Source organism: Ovis aries, chromosome X (genome assembly GCF_016772045.2).
Source record: "Ovis aries strain OAR_USU_Benz2616 breed Rambouillet chromosome X, ARS-UI_Ramb_v3.0, whole genome shotgun sequence".
Taxonomy (NCBI): domain Eukaryota; kingdom Metazoa; phylum Chordata; class Mammalia; order Artiodactyla; family Bovidae; genus Ovis; species Ovis aries.
In genome coordinates, this window is record NC_056080.1 from 40,671,922 (window position 1) to 40,693,784 (window position 21,863).

A 21,863-nucleotide genomic window follows, 5' to 3' on the forward strand; every position below is an offset into this window, starting at 1 on the left:
ATTCCCATCTCTTTCAGAATTTTCCACAGTTTGTTGTGATCCACACAGTCAAAGGCTTTGGCATAATCAATAAATTAGACATAGATGTTTTTCTGGAACTCTCTTGCTTTTTCCATGATCCAGCAGATGTTGGCAATTTGATCCCTGGTTCCTCTGCCTTTTCTAAAACCAGCGTGAACATCTGGAAGTTCATGGTTCATGTATTGCTGAAGCCTGGCTTGGAGAATTTTGAGAATTACTTTACCCTGAGCAAATTCTTATTAAAAGTTGGTTGTTGTAAGAGCAAAAGAAACCCAAAAACTATTATTAATTTGAAAAATAGTAGACATGCTTCTATCACCTGGACAACATAGGGTGCCATACTTCCCAAACTGTCCTGTGCATATCAGCTGTCCTTGGGGGTAGAATACATCTGCAGGCCATGTGCTATTGAGCTCCTAGAACCACTTCAAGTAGGTCTGTTCCAGGACTGCATGTGTGTGTAATCGTGTAGAATGCATTATGTCAGCTCTCTTTTGCTCACCATGTTTTTGTTGTGTCAGTAGTTTGTTCCTTTTTATTGCTGAGTCGTATTCCACTGAATTACTATGTTGTAATTTATTTCTCTGCTGTTGAGTAATTTCCTATTTTGTTCTATTCTGAATAAACCACACTGAACTTTCTTGTATAGTCTTTATGTGGACATCTTTTTTTTTTTTTCATTTCTCTTGGGTAAATACCTAGGAAAGGAATTGCTGAATCACAGCCATATCTTTAGCTTTACTAGATACTGTCAAAAATTGCCTAAGTCATTGAACTATATTTTCCAATGTCATCAATGATGTAAGAGAATCCCATTGCTCTACATCCTTACCACTATTTAGGGTTGTCACCCATTCTAGTGAGTGTGTAGGGAATCTGATTGTAATTTTAATTTGCACTTCCCTTTTGAACTGTGGTGTTGGAGAAGACCCTTGAGAGTCCCTTGGACTACAAGGAGATCCAACCAGTCCATTCTGAAGGAGATCAACCCTGGGATTCCTTTGGAAGGAATGATGCTAAAGCTGAAACTCCAGTACTTTGGCCACCTCATGTGAAGAGTTGACTCATTGGAAAAGACTCTGATGCTGGGAGGGATTGGGGGCAGGAGGAGAAGGGGACGACCCAGGATGAGATGGCTTGATGGCATCACTGGCTCGATGGACGCGAGTCTGAGTGAACTCCAGGAGTTGGTGATGGACAGGGAGGCCTGGCGTGCTGCAATTCATGGGGTCGCAAACAGCTGGACACGACTGAGCGACTGTACAGAACTGAAGGTATATCCTTGTGAAACTATCAGCACAACTGAGAAAATGAATATATCCCATATCCATCACCCATCGAATTCATGCCCTTTTATAATCCTTCCCTTCTGCCCCTCCGTGCCTTCCCACCCATCCCCAGGCAATCACTAATCTTTCTGTTACTATATACCAATTTGTAGTTTCTAAAATATTTTGTAAATGGAATCATATAGTACGTACTCATTTTTGTCTGGCTTCTTTCTACTCAGCAGAATTATTTTGAGGATCATCCATGTTGCATATATCAATAATCTTTTAATCACCGAGTAGTATTCCACTGTATGCATATATCATAATTTATTTACCCATTCAACTTTTGATGGGTGTTTTGTTGTTTCCAGCTTTGAGTTATTATGGATAAAGCTGCTGTGAACATTCATGCTCAAGCCTTTTGTATGAACATGTGCTTTTACTTCCCTACAAGTAGAATGAACTGATCATAAAGCAGGTGTATGTTTAACTTTTAAAAAAACTGCCACACCATTTGACATTCCCACCAGCAGTATAAGAGAGGTATAGTTATATAGGCTTTCCAACACTTTGTATGGTCAGTCTTTCTAATTTTAGTCATTCTAATAGGTAACTGTTTTTTTTTTTCTTCTGAGTTTTATGATTTTATTAGCACAAACAAAATGTGCACACCAGCTGTCTATTCATTTTCTTCACCGTGCAAGCTGGTGTTGGGATTGGTGACTCTGACAGCCAGCTGGGCTGCTCTTTTCACAATGGCCTTGTGGTTCCTGGAGAAGGCATTGTGAGCAGTCTCAGCACAGTAAGAGTTTTTGTCCATCAGCAGTACTTCGAGCTCCTTGACATTGTGGATGAGGTGCTTCCCGAAGCCACTGGGCAGCATGTGCCTTGTTTTCTTGTTGCTCTAGTAACTGATGCTGGGCATCAAGGTCTGGCCTTTGAATCTCCTGCGCACCCTGTTGTTAATGCCTCTCGGTTTCCGCCAGTTCTGCTTAATTTTGACATATTGTTCTGACTGGTGCTGGATTAACCTTTTGGTCCCCTTTTGGGTGATCTTGGGCTTCAGGAGGGGTCTGAAGGCGGCCATGATGCTGAGTAAGAGCTACCTGCAACCTCTATAGGCAGCACACTGAGGAAGAGAGAGCAATAGGTGACTATTTTAACATGCATTTCCCTAACAACTAATGATGTTGACCATCTTTTCATGTCTTTGTCTCCTGTATATCTTTTTTTGGTACTGTTTCATCTATTATTTTGCCCATTTATTAATTGGGTGATTTATTATACTTTATTATTTAATATTATTTATAAAGTTATATTTATTTAAATATTATTTAATAAATTATAATTTATTGCCTATTTTCTTATTAAGTTTTGAGAGTTCTTTACAAATGCTGAATACAGGTCATTTATGAGATATATACAAAGGATATATATAAATATACCTTAAATATCTTTTCTCACAGTCTGTGCTTGTTTTTTGTTTTCTTGACAGTATCTTTCAAAGAGCAGAAGTTTTAAATTTTGATGTCTCTAATTTACTACTTTTTTCTTTTATGGGTTATGCTTTTTTTTTCCCCTAAGAAATCTTTACCTACGACGAGGTCACAGAGATATTCTTCTGTGTTATCTTCAAGAAGCTTTATAATTTTAGCTTTTACGTTGAGATCTATGGTCCATCTAAAATGAGTTTTTGTGTATGCTGTGAGGTAGGAGTCAGTATTCTTTCTTATTTTCTAGGAGTTGCAATATACATCTTTAATTTATCATGCTCTACTGTCCCCACCTCCCCTGGCATGGAAAAACTCTCTTGTCTATTTGATTAAACAAAAATGAAATAAGCTACATGGGAACAATTTTAAAGTCCAAAGAGATATCAACTTTAAGGCTGCAGTAGCTGACACAGCATCCCCTAGCTCTTCTCCAGCCTTCTCTGTGGGCCACAGACATACATTCAGATGCCTGTGAGCTAACATGGGAGTTTTTGAACACTTTTCCATTGGTTCTTCACCAGCTTATTGCCTGTTATCCCTGAGGCCTGCAGTATATCATTTAAGATTTTAAAAGTAAAACTCCAGAGCTGGGGGAAAAACCCACCCCAAACAAAAACCCACATTAAAGGTTTTGGGGAAAACCTTTGCTTCCCCATTCTCCATTTAATTGATGGAATCCACACCACCGTTGCAATGCCCGTTTTAAAAAGTGTCAAGAGGCAGTCAGCACCCAGGTGGGCTTGCAGCATGGTTTCTGTGGCCTAGGCAAGTATTTTGGTGGTGCTATCCCTTACATCATGTCTGTATCATGGTCTACTTTGAATAAACCTTATACAGTTTCATGTCTAACGTAAGACCCTTAGGAGAGTACAATTGAGGGTACCTCCCTTCTCATTCTTTATGCTATGGTCATATTTTTCATTTACTTATGAAACATATGTAAATGTTTCATTTCATATTTTATTACATATTATTACATTGATATTTTTGTTTTCAACAGTGACTTGTCTGTTAAGCAATTAAGGTGAGAGGAGAGTAGTCTTTCATATTTAGTGGCATATTTGCATTTCCATGACTCTTCATTCCTTCCTGTGGATCTCACTTTCATCTAGTGTCATTTTCCCTCAAGCTAAAGAATGTCTTCATTTCTTGCTCTGCAGAAGATCTGCTGGAGATGCATTTTCTCAGATTTTGTTAACCTGAAAGCATCTCTATTTTACTTCATTTTTGAAGATATTTCCATTGGATATAGAATTCTAGGTTGCCAGATTTTGCTTTTCTTTCAGCAGTTTAAAAGATATTTTATGTTTGGGCACAAGAGTATATATAGCCATTTCAGAAAAGGTTTTAAGATACTTCCTTTAAAGAACATTTGTCTAGACACATCTTCCTTGCCTTGTGTGAAATTAATAGCTTAAAAAACCCTCTGTGAATGGTTCCAAATGCAAACTTTGAAATTGTTGAATAACTTAATTAAGATGCATTTCATTCCTGGTTTATGAAAAAAAGGATATCATGTTATTGTATTATGGCTCCTTTGTTGCCGATTAGTCAGGCATCATTTTTAAATTGATGTTTTTCTATGTAATATGTCTTTTTTCTCTGGATGCCTTGAAGAATTTTCTCTCTACTTTGGTTTTCAGCAGTTTGATTGTGATGTGCCTAGATAAATGTGTTTGTGTGTGTGTGATATTAGTTAGGAGTTTGCTGAGCTTTGTGTTTTTAATCAAATTTTGGAAACTGTCTTCAATTATTTTTCTGCCATATTCTCTTTCCTCCTCTGGGACTCCAAATACATGCATGTTAGTCTAATTGCTTGATATTGTCCCACAGGTCATCGAGGCTGTGATATTTTTTCCAATCTTTTTTTTTTTGTCTCTGAGCTTCATTTTGGGTAATTTATTTTGACTTCTTTCAAATTCATGAATATTCTGTATCTATTCTACTGTTTTTCTTATTCAATGATTTTTTTAAAAAAAATTTTAGATATGGAATTATTTCAGTACTAAGATTTCTATTAAGTTCATTTTCATAGTTTCCATACCTCTTTTTAAAAAATATATATAATTGATCCATACCTCTTCTAAAATTCACATTCCTCATGTCTTCATCCATTATACCCATCTTTTCCTATAAATTCCTTAACATTTATAATAAATCCTTGTTTTGTAATTTCAATGCCGGGGCTGTCACTGTGTCTGCTGCTGTTGACTGTATTTTTTCCTCTTGAGAAATGTCATGTTTGGCTGCTTCTTCGCATCTTGTTTTAACAATCTTGTTTAGTTAGTAAGTCTTGTCTGACTCTTTTGCAACCCCATGGACTGTGGCTTGCCAGGCTCCTGAGAATCTAGTTTCTATAACTACTATCTACAAATCTGCTTTACGTCAAATACTACTAGATTTGTCCATTTTGGACAGAGGAGCTTCTTCACATATCTAGTAGTATTTGATGTATGGCAGATATTGTAGATAGTAGTTACAGAAACTCAGCATTCTCTTATCTTCCTTTGAAGTATGCTGAATTTTCTTCTGGCATTTGGTTAAACTACTGGCAGATCCCCTTGATCCATGGGAAGCTTGGTTTCAGTCTTTGTTAGGGAAGGCCTAGTTTAGTTTTCCCCTTTGCCCTGGGAAATGGTCTTTATTCCTAAGGTGTGACCCTCTGGGGTTTCAATGGAAAGCTCGAAGTATTTTATAAGCCCTTCTAACTTGGTGGGCTTTGAACTCTAATCTGTTTCCCATTACCGGGAAATTGCTGAAATCTCTGTTTAATGCTTTTGGCCTTCCATTCTTGGCTCCTTGGAGTCATCTCCCCCCCACACACTTGAGGACTCAAATAAGTATCTAAGTGAGGCGAGTTTGTGTGCCAATTTTCTGGCACCTCTTTTGTGGCTCCCTCGTTCTCATGGTTTCCTTCCTCAGGCCACTGCTGCTGCTATACACTCCGACCTCTTAATTTCTCAGCCCAGTAAGACTCTTGCTTTCTGCTTGAGCTCTACTGCCAAGCAAGTAGACTTACCAAGTGGCACTAGTGGTAAAGAACCTGCCTGCGAATGCAGGAGACATAAGAGGTGAGGGTTCGATCCCTGAGTTAGGAAGATCCCCTGGAGGAGGGCATGGCAACCCACTTTGATATTCTTGCCTGGAGAATCCAAGGACAGAGGAGCCTGGTGGGCTTTCCATAGTGTCATAAAGAGTTGGACACGACTGAAGTGACTTAGCATGCATGCCCATGTGCAGGGTGGACTTGAAAATGCCCTGAGAGGAAAAGCCAGTTAGATGTGCTTCTCACCCAGTTTGCTTCTCTTCATTTAAGGGTCCTATCTCCTCTGGCCACCTGTTTAGGTTTGTTTCCAAAAGTGCCTTCAAATGATTTTTCCTTTCCCATTCAAGTATAGTTGATTTCCATTTCAAATGATTTCTTAAAAATATTTTTCCAGAGTTGACACTAGCAATCAGCAGGAATGTTAGTCTGATACAAGCTACCCTGCCATTATTGCAAGCAGAACTTGCCCAACTATGTTACTATTTTTGTTGTTGTTGTTTAGTTGCTAAGTTGTTTCTGATTCTTTTGAGACCCCATGGCCTGTGGCCTGCCAGGCTCCTCTGTCCATGGGATTCTCCAGGCAAGTAAACTGGATCAGGTTGCCATTTCCTCCTCCAGGGATCTTTCCAACCCAGGGATGGAACCCATGTCTCCTGCATTGGCTATTATTTTTAATAATTAATTTATTGGCTGCACTGCGCATCATATGGGGATCTCAGTTCCCTAACCAGAGATCAAGCCCAAGCCCCCAGTAGTGGAAGCATAGGGTCTTTACCATTGGACCATCAGAAGTCCCTATGTTACTATTTTATAAAGTTTTGTTTTGGTGCCCTGTTTTTCTGGATCACTAGGCATACACTTAGCCTTCATGTTGGGTAAACCCATACTGGAGTTTGGTTGTCTAAGAATTTACTTGATTTAGTTTAAACTTCACTAAATAATCCAGTAAATCAGTTATTGTTCATAATGGCTATCAAAGTTTCAGAGGTTGAAAACAGGTCTTTAATAGTGACATCATCTTGAGTGTTTAAAGTTAAAAAAATTTTTATTTTGTGAAATAGGTAATACATTCACATGGCTCAAAATATACAAGGTAAAAAGGATATATAATAAAATGCTTCACCTCCACCTTTTGCATGTATTAAAAAAAATTGGCAGCAAAACAGCCAAAAATTTGATCTCTTGTGTTATACAAACAAATTGAATATATCCTGTCTGTCATAATCCAATGAATTCTTTGACAAAGTTTTAAAAATAAATGACATTCCCAAGCAGGAATTGTTACAGACGAAGGCATCAATTCCATTTAATTCTGCAAATATTTACTGAGCCATACAGTGTGCTTGGAACAATATTATCTATTGTGGAGTAGAAACATGAGTCATATGGTTGAGAGTCCACTTCCCTTAATTAGAAAGGAGAAGAGAGTAGAATGAAGGACTCTTTGTAAAGAAACCTGATGCCTCTGCTTGACCCAGTTGGAAGAGTTAATAGAAAAAGGTTCGGCCTCTGTCCAGCCAACGCCTGGAGTTAAGGTTGTATTCTTGGCTCTGTCTCTCTAACAGGGTGTCTGTCCCGCCCAGCTGCTGCCCTGTTTACAGCCAAGTCCAGCACAGGGTCCAAGAACCTTGCTGGAACTTTGGTGCCTAGTTCACACTTCTTTGGGAGAAGGGAAAGCAAAGTCTCTGGAACATTAGAATGTTGAACTAGCTACAGGGTACAACTCAAGGGCTGCTCAAAGGGCTGAGTGTTCTCTAGCCAAGTCTCACAGGGCTGAATCCCCTTCCTGGCAGCTGAGAAAAACACGAGTGTCCATAACAGATGTACTGAAAAGACAGCTGGAAGCTGAGCAAAGCTACAGAGGCAGCAGCAAGCAGATCGACACACTCCTTGTGTGGCCACACCTTCAGGTTCCCACAAAGGCCTGGTTAGGCAAAGCAGGGTCATGTGTACACAGTGGCAGAGACTGCGTGGTAAGTCAGGGTGTTTGCTAGGAATTGGGGAATTCTGCTGAGGACAGGTAGAAATTCTGAATAACAGTGGTCAGGTTTTACATCTGGGTACCTTTGTTCCTCTTGCAAGAATTTCAGATGGAGCAGAGCCCACTTGCTAGCTGTTCCTGTCCAGAGAATAAAACTTGTGCATCCTCCATGCTGCCTTTTCCACTGGAACTCAAGATGAGGCTTGGGTCTTCTGGCTACCACACGGAAGCAGGCCATGCCACTCTGCTTTCCTGCAGGGGGCGAGCCACCTGGCGGGCTTTGGAAGTCTGTAGCTGATCTTCCATTCAAATGCTGAGAACAAAATTAATTTATAAGTGCCAGTCCTTTCCTGTAATGTGCAAAAAAGGCTCTAGAGAACAAAGGCTGGTGAATGGAAGTTAACCACACAGTGTTCATAAGTACTTTTTGAGATGTGTGAGATGATAATTTATTTAGTGTGCTGTCCTTACGGCTTACTTATAGTGACCGTTAGAGGAAAAAAAATGATTGATAGGTTTTCCCAACCTATTCCCTAATTGTCCACCCCCGCTTTTTTGACCTTGCTGTATCACATGTGGGGTCTTAGTTCCCCCACCAGGGATCAAACCCATGCCCCCTGCAGTGGGAACACCAGGGAAGTCCCTAATTCTCCCTTCTTCATGAGGCTTAATTTACTCAGTAGGGGTTTTCAGGAATTGAATTCTTATGGTGGGAGGGACTATAGCAGCACCAATAGAAATATAATGCAAGCCACACATGTTTAAATTCTCTAAGCAGGCCAATAAAAAAGGTAAAAAGAAACCACTGCTATTAATTTTAATATTTTAGCTAGGCCAATATATCTAAAATATCATTTCAACATGTAACCAATATAAAAATTGATGAGATATTTAAAATAATTTTTTTGGGACTTCCCTGGTGGTCTAGTGGTTAAGACTCCGTACTTCCAGTTGCAGGGAGCACAGATCAGTCCTTGGTCAGGGAACAGAGATCCTGCACGTCTCCCAGTGTGACCAAAAAGAAAAAAAAAATGTTTAAAATACCTTCTTTTGCTACTGTTTGGGATCTGGTGTGTTTTTCACTTTGAGCACACCTCAGTTCAGACTAGTCACATTTCAAATGCTCAACAGGCAAGTGTGGCTGGGGGCTAGGGATTGCGCAGCACAAGACTAGAGCAGAGGCCACAGTGATGCTGTTCAGGTCCGTCTATGAATGCAGATAACGAGCCTTCTGGGCCCTATTCTAGGAGAGCACAAGCGATCATACAGGCAGGAGAAGGGTGGATAGGATGGGGTCAGGTGCCGGATTCCAGTTGAGTTTTGCTGATGAACAGAACTGGAAAGCCAAGGGAAAGGACATGATGAGTGGGAAAACCTGAGGAAGGTCTGGAAGGTGGAACGAGTGCCGCGCAGGACGTTTGAGAACTCGGTGGATGGCCGCATCCTGCCACGCAGAGGGATAGGTTCCAACCTAGGGAGATCCTGTGGCTGACAGTTGCCTTTTCTGTCTTTTCTTCTTCCTCCCCGCCCTGTCCCCATCAGCGATGGTCCTCGGTCTGCCCAGCGCCCGGGCTGCGGAGGACACCTGCGTGAACGCCTGCCCGGCTGCCTGCGTCTGCAGCAGCGTGGAGCGCCGCTGCTCCGTGCGCTGCGACCGCGCGGGCCTCCTGCGGGTGCCGGCCGAGTTCCCGTGCCAGGCGGCCTCCATCGACCTGGACCGCAACGGCCTGCGCTTCCTGGGCGAGCGGGCCTTCGGCACGCTGCCGTCGCTGCGCCGCCTGTCGCTGCGCCACAACAACCTGTCCTTTATCACGCCCGGCGCCTTCAAGGGCCTGCCGCGCCTGGCCGAGCTGAGCCTGGCGCACAACGGCGACCTGCGCTACTTGCACGCGCGCACCTTCACCGCTCTCGGCCGCCTGCGCCGCCTCGACCTGACAGTCTGCCGCCTCTTCAGCGTGCCCGAGCGCCTTCTGGCCGAGCTGCCCGCCCTGCGCGAGCTCGCCGCCTTCGACAACCTGTTCCGCCGCGTGCCCGGCGCGCTGCGCGGCCTGGCCAACCTGACGCATGCGCACCTGGAGCGCAGCCGCATCGAGGCCGTGGCCTCCAGCTCGCTGCTGGGCCTGCGCCGCCTGCGCTCGCTCAGCCTGCAGGGCAACCGCGTGCGCGCCGTGCACGGCGGCGCCTTCCGCGACTGCAGCGCCCTGGAACACTTGCTGCTCAACGACAACCTGCTGGCCGCGCTGCCGGCCGATGCCTTCCTCGGCCTCCGCCGCCTGCGCACGCTCAACCTGGGCGGCAACGCGCTGGGCCGCGTGCTGCGCGCCTGGTTTGCCGAGCTGGCTGAGCTCGAGCTACTCTACCTGGACCGCAACCGCATCGCCTTCGTGGAGGAGGGCGCCTTCCAGAACCTCTCGGGCCTCCTGGCCCTGCATCTCAACGGCAACCACCTCACCGTGCTTGCCTGGGCCGCCTTCCAGCCCGGTTTCTTCCTGGGCCGCCTCTTCCTCTTCCGCAACCCGTGGCGCTGCGACTGCCGCCTGGAGTGGCTGCGGGACTGGATGGAGAGCTTCGGGCGCACCGCCGACGTGCCCTGCGCCTCCCCGGGCTCCGTGGCTGGCCTTGACCTCCGCCAGGTGGCCTTCGGGCGCTCCTCTGAAGGCTTCTGTGTGGACCCTGACGAGCTGAACCTCACAGCTTCCAGTCCCGGCCCATCCCCTGAGCCGGCGGCCACCACAGTGAGCAGGTTCAGCAGCCTCCTCTCCAAGCTGTTGGCCCCGAGGGCCCCGGTGGAGGAGGTGGCCAATACCACCAAGGAGGGACCGGTCAACACCTCGCTGTCTGATAGCCTTCCCTCCCTCGGGGTAGGCGGCTCGGGCCACAAGACCCCGTTTCTCATGGGCTCTGGTCTCCTGCTCAGCGTGGCCCAGCACGTGCTGTTTGTCCTCCAGAGGGACTGACTGTGCCACACCAGGGTGGCCCTGACTACCTTGGCGGGGCGGAGGGGAGGTTGTTAACTGGGCTGGATGGTGGCTGGTGGGGAGAGGGGCACAGGATGGGGGCAGGGAGTGAAAGTTTCAGCCAAGGATGGAAGGACCAGTCTGCCATCAGAGGTGACCTGGGAAGAGGAGGACCGTGGGAAATACCCTGTTCAGGAGAGGGGGGTTTATGGATTTCTGCTCCTGTCACATGAGCATCAGTTGAAAAAGAGAAGCAACAATGAACAGGTGCCCTCTGGTGAGAAGAGTAGGAATTGGAAGTTTCTGTGGCTACAGAACTCCACCCCTGCCCCTCCCCACCCCCATCTTCTAGGAAACTGGATCTGCATGCCTGAATTAGAGTTAATCCATTCAGTTCAGTTCAGTTCAGTCGCTCAGTCGTGTCCGACTCTTTGCGACCCCATGGACTGCAGCACGCCAGTTAATCCATTCGCTAAGTACTAAAAACTGTGCCAATTCTCCTGGTGGGGCAACCATTAAGTCCAATCCCTTTGTTTTCTAGTACAACCCTCCTCCCCCTCCTCCAGGAGCCTGGGGACACTAGGGTCCAGGAAAATGGGTAGGACAGAAGGCCAGTGGGAAAGGAAATTAGACCCAAGGTAGTGGAGGTGGTTCCTCTGGTCCCAGATGTGTCAGGAGGTGTTTAAAACAGATTCATTTCACTTACTCTGCACTTAATCCCAGGGGTGGCCTTAGCTGCAAAAGAACTTTAGGGCAGGGTAGGGAAAAAAAGAGGAGGGGTATTGTCTGGACAAATATATTTGTAAAATCTTAAGGTTAAAAAAAAAAAAAGATTAAACAGGTTTCTCATCTGCAGGACTTTTCAAGGGTCTTTCATATGCAGACATGCGTTGTGACTCTCCCAAGGAGGCCACAAAATCCTCTTTGCTTTGTGTTTTGGAAAGACACAGAGATGCTATATTAGCGGAGCAGGGAGTCTCCAGCTTGGAAGATCCCCTTAGGTATGGGAATTATCGTGAGCTTCGCACTTCAGGGCTCAGAGAAAAGGTGGCAGCCGGTAGCTGGGAAGGGAGTGCTGAAAGATTTTCCAGGGTGCAAGGTGGCCAACTGTAAGCTCCCAGGCCTGAATGCCAGAGCAGGGGCTGTGTGTCTCAAGTATGTGCTCAAGTCATTCTTCACACATGTGTAATGATGACTGCCTTTGTGACACTCTGGTAGTCTCTAATCTTAATGTCCTCTCTCTGTATTTGAAGGGCTGGGTTTTCAAAGCCCACATGGATTCAGGGTGCACAGAGCTGTGTTCTTCAAGGCCATAGTGCTTCTTCTGTGTCTCCAGGTAACACGAGGTATTAGAAATGTTGCAGAAAGCACCACTGAGGGCAGGAGTGTTCAGATGGATTGTGACTGTTAGTGGTTATTAGCTCAATGGGTCTCAGCTGGCATTTAAAAAAATAAGGTATAATCAAAAAGTCACAGAGCATCATGTGTAATAAGTATTACTTTGTGGAACTTTTAATCTGTATGCATTTGTTCAGATTTTATATGTGTGTGTATGTGTGTCTGGATTGCTGCATACAATTTATATTGTGGTTTATTGTTAAAAAAGTTTGAAAGTCACTAATCTGGAACACACATGGTTCTTTTTAAACATTTTCTTTGGAAAACTCTGAAACCTACAGAAAAGTTGCAAGAATAATAGAATGAACACTTCAGCCTTTCACCTAGGTTTCTCATTTGCTAACATTGTATTTGTTTTGTCTCTCTCTTTGTTATTATCATTTCTCACAAACAGTTTGAGTTAGTTGTGAACATCATGCCCCTTTACCTATACATACCTCAATGTGTATTTCCTAAGAACAAGGACTTTCTCTTATCCACAATGGCACTATCACAGTCCTGAACTTTATCACTGGTAGAATACTATTATTTAAAATAGACTCTATATAGAAATTTCTGCAGTTGTCAAAATGATTTTTTAGGCAGTCGTTTTTCATGTGGGTGGAAAATGAGGTTCTTAGGTTGTGGCTTGTATTCATTTGATCACAGTACTCAAAATTCTTAATTCATCAGTTGATTTTTAAGGTTTCAAAATAAATTCGTTCTCCAAATGTCTTACTTTTGAAATGTGAGAACCAGATGAGGTCAGAAGTGTTGTTTGTTCAAACCGTGTGTTGTGGCCATGGTAACTGAGTGAGGATCACGAGAATCCCGGAGGCGAGATCTCTGCATTGGGTAACCATGTGCATCCACAGCAGCCTGCGTTTCTGAGGAACAATGTGCTGCCTTGGGAGGAATGTCCATCTTTTCATTCGGGGTGGGTTCCTGAGAGTCAGCTTCAAAATGCTGCTCCAGTTCTGCCTGGTGGTTAGGTGGTGAGCTGTTTAATGAACATTTGTTTGGCTGAATGTTTCTGAACAAGTATAAGCGCTGAAATAGCCTCCAGGGAGACAGATTTTTATAGAGCTATCCAGCCCAGTAGAATTCTGGGAACGTGGGAGTTCCTTACTGCCAAACAGATCCAGAGCTGCCTGGAACGAGTTCCCAGCGAATTGTGGCCATTATGAGCTCTCATGAGAGAAAGGAGAATGGAGAGTTCCCAGTTTGGAGTTCAGTAAGCTTCTCACCCCATCATTGGCTAATTAGTACCTTGAGAAATGTTAAGGTCCTATGGGTTATGCTAAGCAAATCCATGTGCCCGTCAGGATGGACCACGTTATGCTCTGGTAACAAACAACCCCCAACCTTGGTGGCTGACTGAGGGTTATTTCTTGGTCATGCTACATGTCCAACATGAACTTATTAGGGGGGCTCTGTGTATTGTAGCCACTCAGGGACCAAGGCTGAAGAAGGATCTGCCATTTGAGGACATTGTCATTCAAACTTGGGCCCTGGGATTTGCTACAATGGAGAAAGCAAGCTTGGGAGAATCATTGCTCCAAAATGCTTCCACCCAGATGTGACACCTTTTGTTTCTCACTTTTTACTGGCCAAAAATGTCACACAACTGCACTTTAACAAGGCAGGGAAGTATGGTTTCCCCATGTGCCCAGAAAGGGGAGAACTGGGAATATTGGTGAACACTGGCAATACTCCAAAGCAGTAGAGACTCCAGGCAGCTCCCCTGATAGGATCAAGTCTGGACTGCTCAGAATTGTCGGAAGAAATAGAGGCTTGAGGGGGCAATCTGGTGAGTGAGTCACTAGCCCCAGGCTTTCTCTCCTTCCAGCACCCTAACTAGGCTTTGAAGACAGGGTTTGCTTTAGCCTATAGGAATGCTGTCGCCTCACTGTATTGGTTCTTTCAAGAAAGGGGAGAGAAAATATAGACAGGAGGTTCATATTTACCCCTTAAACAAATGTTTTCCACGCCAGTATTAAAACCCCCAGAAGCTTGAATTTCCAGGGGTCCATCAGAGCCAAAGGGGTCAGTCAAGTTCGATCCTCAGCCTGCACGCCTGCTTGCTGGGCGGTCCCTTCCTTATCCCAGCTCCATAGGTCCTGAAAACTGAAGTTCAGTGTTCCAAATGAACAAACACTTCCGGGAACACCAGTTAGCTTAAACTTGCACAAAATACTGCAAGTATTTTTTCTTTCTTGGCCATGACACATGGCATGTGGGATATGAGCTTTTACTTCCCCAACCAGGAATTGAACCCATGCCTCCTGTAATGGAAGCAGAGTCTTAACCGCTGGACCACCAGGGAAGTCCCCAAAAGTTGCACCAAATAAAGTCATATTTCTCTCCAAAGAACACCAACATCGGGGAGATGGGGTGACACAGCTGACAAAAAAATACAGAAATCGTCCTCCTTTTAAAGTGTTACATGTATAACCAAAGTTTCTTTTATCTTGAAAGATACTCCCTTTTTCTGTTATCAAATAGGACTCTTCATTTCCTGCTCTGAGACTATTCAGGTTCCCCCAAGAGCGAGGAGTGTGTCCTGCCTTTCCATTTGCACTTGGCCCCATAGCTTCATAGAGCAGAGGAAGATTATCCCAGAGGCATTTTTGTGTTTTAAGTGTCAGCAGTAACTCGATCTCTGCTCCCTGTCTTCCACGCATGCACACACTCACAGGGGAGGAGCTGATTGGAGGAGTCACAGGCAACTTCTTGTCTTAGAGCTCTTTGGTATCTGTCTACCTGAGGCCTGGGGTACAAAGCTGGAGTGAAACGGCCCCTCCACAGTGAGCCTGGCCGACTTCAGTGGCTGAATGAATGTTGCTTATGTTCCTTCTATTTATGTTCCAGGCACAGAAAATTTAGAAGCACTTAGACAAACATTTGCACTTTTCAAGGGAGTTCCCTTGAAATGTTGCTGACTTTTACTACTGTGCTTCTGAAAGGAGAAAAAGAGTTTTTGTTCATAACCAGACTGAGTGAAACACCAACCTGCAGGGAGGCCCATGGAGAGCCACCACTGTGGTTCCCAGTGGCCTAGTGGGAGTTCTGTCTGCCATATATGACCTTGAGGCTGAGGCCCACTTGTGGCTCGCTCAGGATCCATTAGTGGGTCATGGCATTGGTAGTGGCAACCAGCATTAAGAAATAATAGTAACATGGGACTTCCCTGTTGGTCCAGTGGTTAAGAATCTGCCTTGCAATGCAGGGGATGTGGGAACTAAGGGTGGGGGAACTAAGATCCCACATGCTGCAGCACAACTAAGCTGGTGCACTGCAACTACTGAGCCTGAGTGCCACAACTAGAGAATCTGTGTACCATAAGGAAAGATCCCGCGTTTCTGTAACACACACCCTGAGTGCTGCAGCTAAGACCCAACACAGCCAAATACGTAAATATTAGAAAAAATAATAGTGACAAGGTATTTTGGGAAATTTCAGCAAGCATCTCAGATATTAAGGAAGGCATTATTTCATGAAATTTTTGCTTCAGTTATATCTGTGTATGTGTATACTGGAGCCCAGTATAAAAATGTACTCTCACTGGGGGTCACAATCGTGAATATTTGAAAGCCACTGTCATAGATCACTTTGATTCCTTATATGTTTTCAAAGAGCATGGGGTTGAAAGTAAAGCACAGGACTATTTTGTTGATTAATTTTCTCAGCCAATTTATTTTCTTGCATCATCACTAAAAAGTAGACTAGCCTTATTTATTCCCTGTTTAAAAGACTTAGATCAAAAGAAGCAAGATTGGGCATTTCGAAGAGCACCTGGGCAATTAGAAGGTAGAATTGAGGTGCTCTTTGATGGACTTGAAGAGGCAGGGTGAAGTGGTATGTGCAAAAACCAGGTGGCTAATGGGTGTGCGGCTCCTACAGTGAGGTTCTGTAGAGGCCCACAGAGCATTAATGGTTGTTTCATTTAATAAGTTAATAACTAATAATGTGAATGCCTTTGAAAGACCCTCTTGGTGTCTCACAGTGATATCTATTATTAAAGCATCCAATAAGATGAAAAACAACCCCAAGGGTAAAAGATTGAGATCCTGATCATTTAGGGAAATCCTGCAATGTCACCTCAATGTCCTAGTCCTAATATTATATATAACTGCCTTTATAAGCTGTTTCTAATTCTATTCCAAATGCTTGTTGCTGTGGAATTCAAATGGGTACCATTATTGACTGTCTATTATGTGTCAGAGTCAGTGTCTGATCATCAAATTCTCTCATTCAGGCATTCTTATCCCTGTTTTACAGATGTATTTAGAAACTAAGGTTTAGATAATGTTAGAAGTAACTTGGAAGTTTTTTTTAAATTTAAACATTTATTTTAATTGGAGGCTAATTACTTTACAATATTGTACTGGGGAAAAGTTTTGAATCCAAATCTTTATGCTCCAGACCCACAGTAAACTCCCCTGCGTCTAGATTTGATGTGACATTTTTCACCTGTGGAAACTTTTCTATTCTGGAGCTAGTCATTGAAGTTCAGAAGAAATGACTTAAAAAAAGATTCCAAAAGAATTGTATGCCACGACCAACTGGAATTTACTCCAGGTATGTAAGGCTGCTTGGACCTTTGAAAATCAATGTAATCTAACAAATCAACAAACTGAAGAAAATCATATAATCATGCTAGTTGGTACAGAAAAAGCATTTGGCAAAATCCAATATCCATTCATGATAAAAAGACTTAGCAAGTTAGAAATAGAGGAGAATGATCTGAACTTGAGAAATAAGCATTTAGAAGAAATCTGCAGCTAATATCATACTTACTGGTGAAGGACTGAATGTCTTCCCATAAAGTCAGCAACACACGGATGATGTCCACTCTTGCCACTTCTATTCACCATAATACTGGAAATTCTAGCTAGAGTCATGAGTTAAGAAAAAGAACAAAAAGACCTATATATTTGAAAGAAAGAAAACTGCCCTTATTTGCAAATGATATAATTTTCTACATAGCAAATTCCAAATAATATGTCCCAAATTCCTAGAACTAAAAAGTATATTCAGTAAGATCACAGGGAACACGATCAATACACAAAAATCATTCATATTTCTTTTTCTTTTTCTTTTTTTTTTTGGCCACACCGAGTGGCATGTGGGATCTTAGTTCCCTGACCAAGGATCAAACCTGTGGCCCCTGCAGTGGAAGCACAGAATCTTTACCATTGGACTGCCAGGGAAGTCCCCATAAGCAATGAACACATAGAAACAGAAATTTTAAAAAAATACCATTTACAATCACTCCAAATGCTTAACATATACATGTAACAAAACATATACAGCATCTCTATGAAATGCTGATGAAAGGACCGAAGACCTAAACAAGACACACTGTACATGGATTGGAAGAGTCAACATTTAAAGGTATCAGTTCTTCAGAAAAAGAATTTAGAATAATGATAGTGAAGATGATCCACGATGTCGGAAAAAGAATGGAGAAGATGCAAGACATGTTTACCAAAGACCTAGAAGAACTAAAGAACAGAGATGAACAGGACATAGAAATAGATTAATGGCAGAAAATCAAACAAATGTTTGGCAAACGTATACATGGGAGAGACCCCAGAGAACTGAATAACTCACCAAAATGGCCAAAGCCCTCACCTTAAATACCATCTTCAGCTAAAGACAAAAGAGGATGTTGGTGCTGGGGGACATCAGTTGTGGAGGTGACCAGGAAAAGCACAGTGAGACAAAGGTAAGGTGGTTGTACAGGTTTGATTCCTTACCTTCTCCACTGATAAGAGTTTCTAGAGGTAAGGTTATCCACCTCTTCCTGGTATTGTGTGGGAGACACCCTTATAAAGGAGATTTCCCTTCTACAATAAAGGTCTCTTACAAAAACGTAACTTCTGCTTGGATTTCAGAGTACCTCCCAGGTCTACTGTTTCTTAAAAAATTACCATCCTAAAATAATCCTTACGCCAGAGAGACACATTTTGGGTCAGCAAATTTTGCTCTCCTACAGATAATGCGATTTCTATCACAGTCTCAGCAAAGTCCTTGGTAGACTTAAGACAAGCATCTTTAAAGTTTATACAGAAAGACAGAGGCCATAGAATAGTTAAGCTAATCCTGACAGAAGATGGTAAAGGGGGAGGAATCACTCTTTTTGAAGACTTAAGTCTTACTGTATAGCTCTAATCAAGACAGTGTGGTATTGTCAGAGACAGGTGCATAGAAACATATATCAATGAACAGAACAGAGAACCCAGAAATGTACCCACACAAATAGGCTCAGCTCATTTCTTTTCTTATTAATCCTCTTTTGATCTGGATTTTTCTCAGTTCCCCATCCTGTTTTTTCTTCGTTATTTTTGGCTACTCTGGATCTTCGTTGCTGCGTGCATGCTTTCTCTAGTTGCGGTAAGCCTACTCTTCTGGTTGCAGTGGCTTCTGTTGTTGCAGAGCACAGACTCTAGGCTCACGGGTTTCAGTAGTTGCAGCACTTGGCCTCAGTAGTTGCAGCTCAAGGGCTCTAGAGCACAGGCTCAGTAGTTGTGGCTCATGGGCTCAGCTGCTCCATGTCATGTGGAATCTCCCTGGACCAGGGATGGAACCCATGTCCCCTGCATTGGCAGGCAGATTCCTATCCACTGTACCACCAGGGAAGTCCTCAGCTCCTTTTTCACAAAAGTGCAAAAGTATTTCAATGGATGAAGGATTGCCTTGTCAACAAATGGTGCTGGAGCAATTGAACATTCATGTGCAAAAAAATGAAACTAGACTTAAGCCTCACACCTTAAACAACTCAAAATGAATCTTGGAATTAAATGCAAAATACAAAATTGTAAAACTTTTAGGAAAAGAAAAATTATTGGGATTTACAAGGCTAAGGAGTTCTTTGACTTGACATTGTCAGGGAGGAAGAAAGTCAAAAGAGGATGTTAGGCATAGTAGTTTGGGACTTCACAGGCAGTGGAGGGGGGGCAGGCAATTCACAAGAGATGGAAAAGCAAACGTTTGGTAAATAAATGTTTGCTGAGCCATGCACAGACAGTGAGACTCACTAATTTTAATAGACTTCCCTATGTTCCTCCCTGTCTACTCACTAGTTCGTACTGTAGATATCTATGGTGATAGCTCTCTTCCTGGAACAGATCCTCTAACTGCCTTAAACCTTTTAGGCAGTTAGGAGGCAGGTCAAAGTTCCTTCCTGAGTCTTTGGGGCCTTAAAAATAACCTACATTAATCTTCAGACCAAAGGGACACAATTCAGGGCAGTGTCGTTTGCGTCCCTACAACATGGTTGCATTATTTTGGTTTTCCCTGGCTCCCACCAATAAATTTCTTTGCGGACCTTTTTTGCTTTCTCTAGTTTAAAATATGTTCTTCAGCAAAACAGAACACTGTCCATTATGCAGAACATCATCAAAAAACTCCCCCTGGGGCTTTGAAGCTTCTCTCTGTGAAGCTAAGTGGCATTGCGTGTTTCCCTGGCATGTGTTTTGGTCCTATAAACTAGCATCCTCTGGTCCGGGAGCTGGTTTCCAGATGGACGAACCCACCACAGCACATCACTAATTTCAGGTTAAGGCTGACCAAGAACAATTTGTGCTTTCTGGTTTCTCTGGCACATGGCTGATATTACAGGGCTGACTCATTGTGATTAGTCCAGTGACTGCAGGCACAGCCTTGTGGAAAGACAAAGCCAGCATCACTTGTCTCACTTCACCACTGAGTGCCGAAGCTTCCATTTCCTCATCGGGAAAAAGCTTTTTACCTCAAAGAGCTATTGTGAGGCTTGGAGAGTTGAACTAGCTGTGAAACACTTGCGCCAGCCAAGGAAATGTGAGTCACCATTTTGAGTCTCAAATAGGATTGGATTCAGCTGTGAGTAACAGAAACCTCCAAATACTCGTGGCTTAAACAAGGTAGAAATTTATGTCTCTCATGATCAAGATCCAGGGAAGTTGTAGGGGAGGAAAAATAATTTTTCTTCTACCCTCCTGAGTTCTTAGCTGAGACCCCTGTAATAAAAGATGGATTAACAGAGAAAAGGGACTTCCCTGATGGTCCAGGGTTAAGACTCTGCACTTCACTGCAGGTGGTTCGGGTTCCATCCCTGGTCAGGGAAGTTCCATATACCATGAGATGTGGCCAAAAGAAAAAAAAAAGCCTACAAGTTTTAATTAACGTGTATCTCCTGTGTACCTGGGAGAGATCCAGGAAAACTAATTCCCTGAGGTGGCCTAACCAGTTTCTATACCATCTTCAGTTGAGGACGAAAGAAGGTGTGTGTGCTGGGCGTGGGGGACAGTTCTGGGGGGTCACCAAGAAAATCATGGTAAACAAGGGTAAAGTTGTTATGTAGATTGAAGTTGACACCTTCTTCACTGATAAGAGTTTCTTGTGATTTAGTCTATCTTGTAAAGAGAGGGAGACACACTTACAAATGAAGATTTTCCTTGTAAATGCCTCTTACAAAAGAGTAGCTTCTGTTTTCAGAGCTTCTCCTACACCTCATTTCTCAAAATAATCAGCTGAAAATAATCCTTAGGGCTGTTAAAAAAAAGACAATGGGCCCAAAATGGATTCACTTGGGCTAAACCTATGTCACCAAACCAAGACTTAACACCTAATTTAAATACAGTTTCAACCTCTCCCAGGAGTAGAATCTTAAGCCAATCAGTTTGGAAGGTCAGCACTAATGAGGTAATCTGCCTGATGGACTCCTGCCATCTCCCAAAGGAGCTTGACCTTGCCACAATCCTCCCTTTGCTAGTAACTTCCTTGTCCTGCCCTCTTCTGCCTAGGAAAAGGCAAAATGAAAAGTCTTTCATTTTGTACAGCTCCTCAGAACTCCTTTCTATCTGCTGGATGGGATGCTACCCAGTTCATAAATCACTGAATAAAGCCAATAAGATCTTTACAATTGAGAATTCCCTGGTGGTCCAGTGGTTAGGACTGATTCTGCACGTCCATTGCTGGGGGGTCTGAGTTCCATCCCTGGTTGGGGAACTAAGATCCTGCAAGCTGCACAGCATGGCCAAAAAAAAAAAAACCAAACAAACAACAAAAACAACAACAAAAAAAACCAACCCAAACAAGAAAAAGAGACCTTTATAATTTACTTAGTTGAACTTTTTTTTTTTTTCCGCCTCTGCAAAGAGGCATTTTTTGGAGTGGTACTACCCTCCAAAATCTGGAGCCTGTGTGGCAGCTCTGCTCCACAAAGCTCTTACAGACCCAGATTCTGCCTGTGTTATTGGTTGTCTGTGTGTGGTTTCTCTTCTCACAGTCACCTCTTGATCCAAAAGGGCTGCAGAGCATCATCCAACTCTGTCACCTTTACTTAATACTTCACTCCTGTCACTTCTGTTACCACATGAGTGGTAACGTTTCCCACATTAAACAATTCTGTGACACCAGCTAAGTGTCCTACAATTTAACTCAATTTGACACCATCTACCTGGAGATAGAATCAGGCCCTTCTCTGATGTTGAAAGCTCAGCTTCTCTGTACATGGGTGCCAGATCAAATCTCGGAGATAGAGTTCTGGGTGAAGTAGAAAAGAGTAGATTTATTGTCTACTTTATCCATACTTTGGGGTGTGGATGGGGAGGCATTTTTTGTTCACCAACCAGGAAGCTCTCCAAACACTGTCCTTTTGGGTTTTTGTGCAGTCACGATGGTATGATCACTCACCTAGAACCAGACATCCTGGAATGTGAAGTCAAGTGG

The 21,863-nt window shown here is 43.3% G+C and overlaps 1 protein-coding gene and 1 pseudogene across 1 annotated transcript; one reads left to right on the plus strand and one right to left on the minus strand.

Moving 5' to 3' along the window:
• Nucleotides 1–1,916: 1,916 nt before the first annotated feature.
• LOC101105136 (large ribosomal subunit protein eL32-like) lies at nt 1,917–2,379 on the minus strand (annotated as a pseudogene).
• A 2,920-nt stretch (nt 2,380–5,299) lies between these two features.
• On the plus strand, nt 5,300–12,901 carry NYX (nyctalopin). The gene is made up of 2 exons (XM_027963107.3): nt 5,300–5,324; nt 9,355–12,901. Exons 1-2 carry the CDS (start codon nt 5,300–5,302, stop codon nt 10,767–10,769), a joined length of 1,440 nt encoding a protein of 479 aa, XP_027818908.2. The 3' UTR covers nt 10,770–12,901.
• The last annotated feature ends 8,962 nt before the right edge of the window (nt 12,902–21,863 follow it).

Excerpts from the sequence above, each read along its gene's own strand:
- NYX (XM_027963107.3), top strand. The coding sequence starts at position 5,300 with ATGCTGAATTTTCTTCTGGCATTTG. Across the intron at positions 5,325-9,354 it reads GAATTTTCTTCTGGCATTTG|CGATGGTCCTCGGTCTGCCC; the intron begins GTTAAACTACTG and ends TGTCCCCATCAG.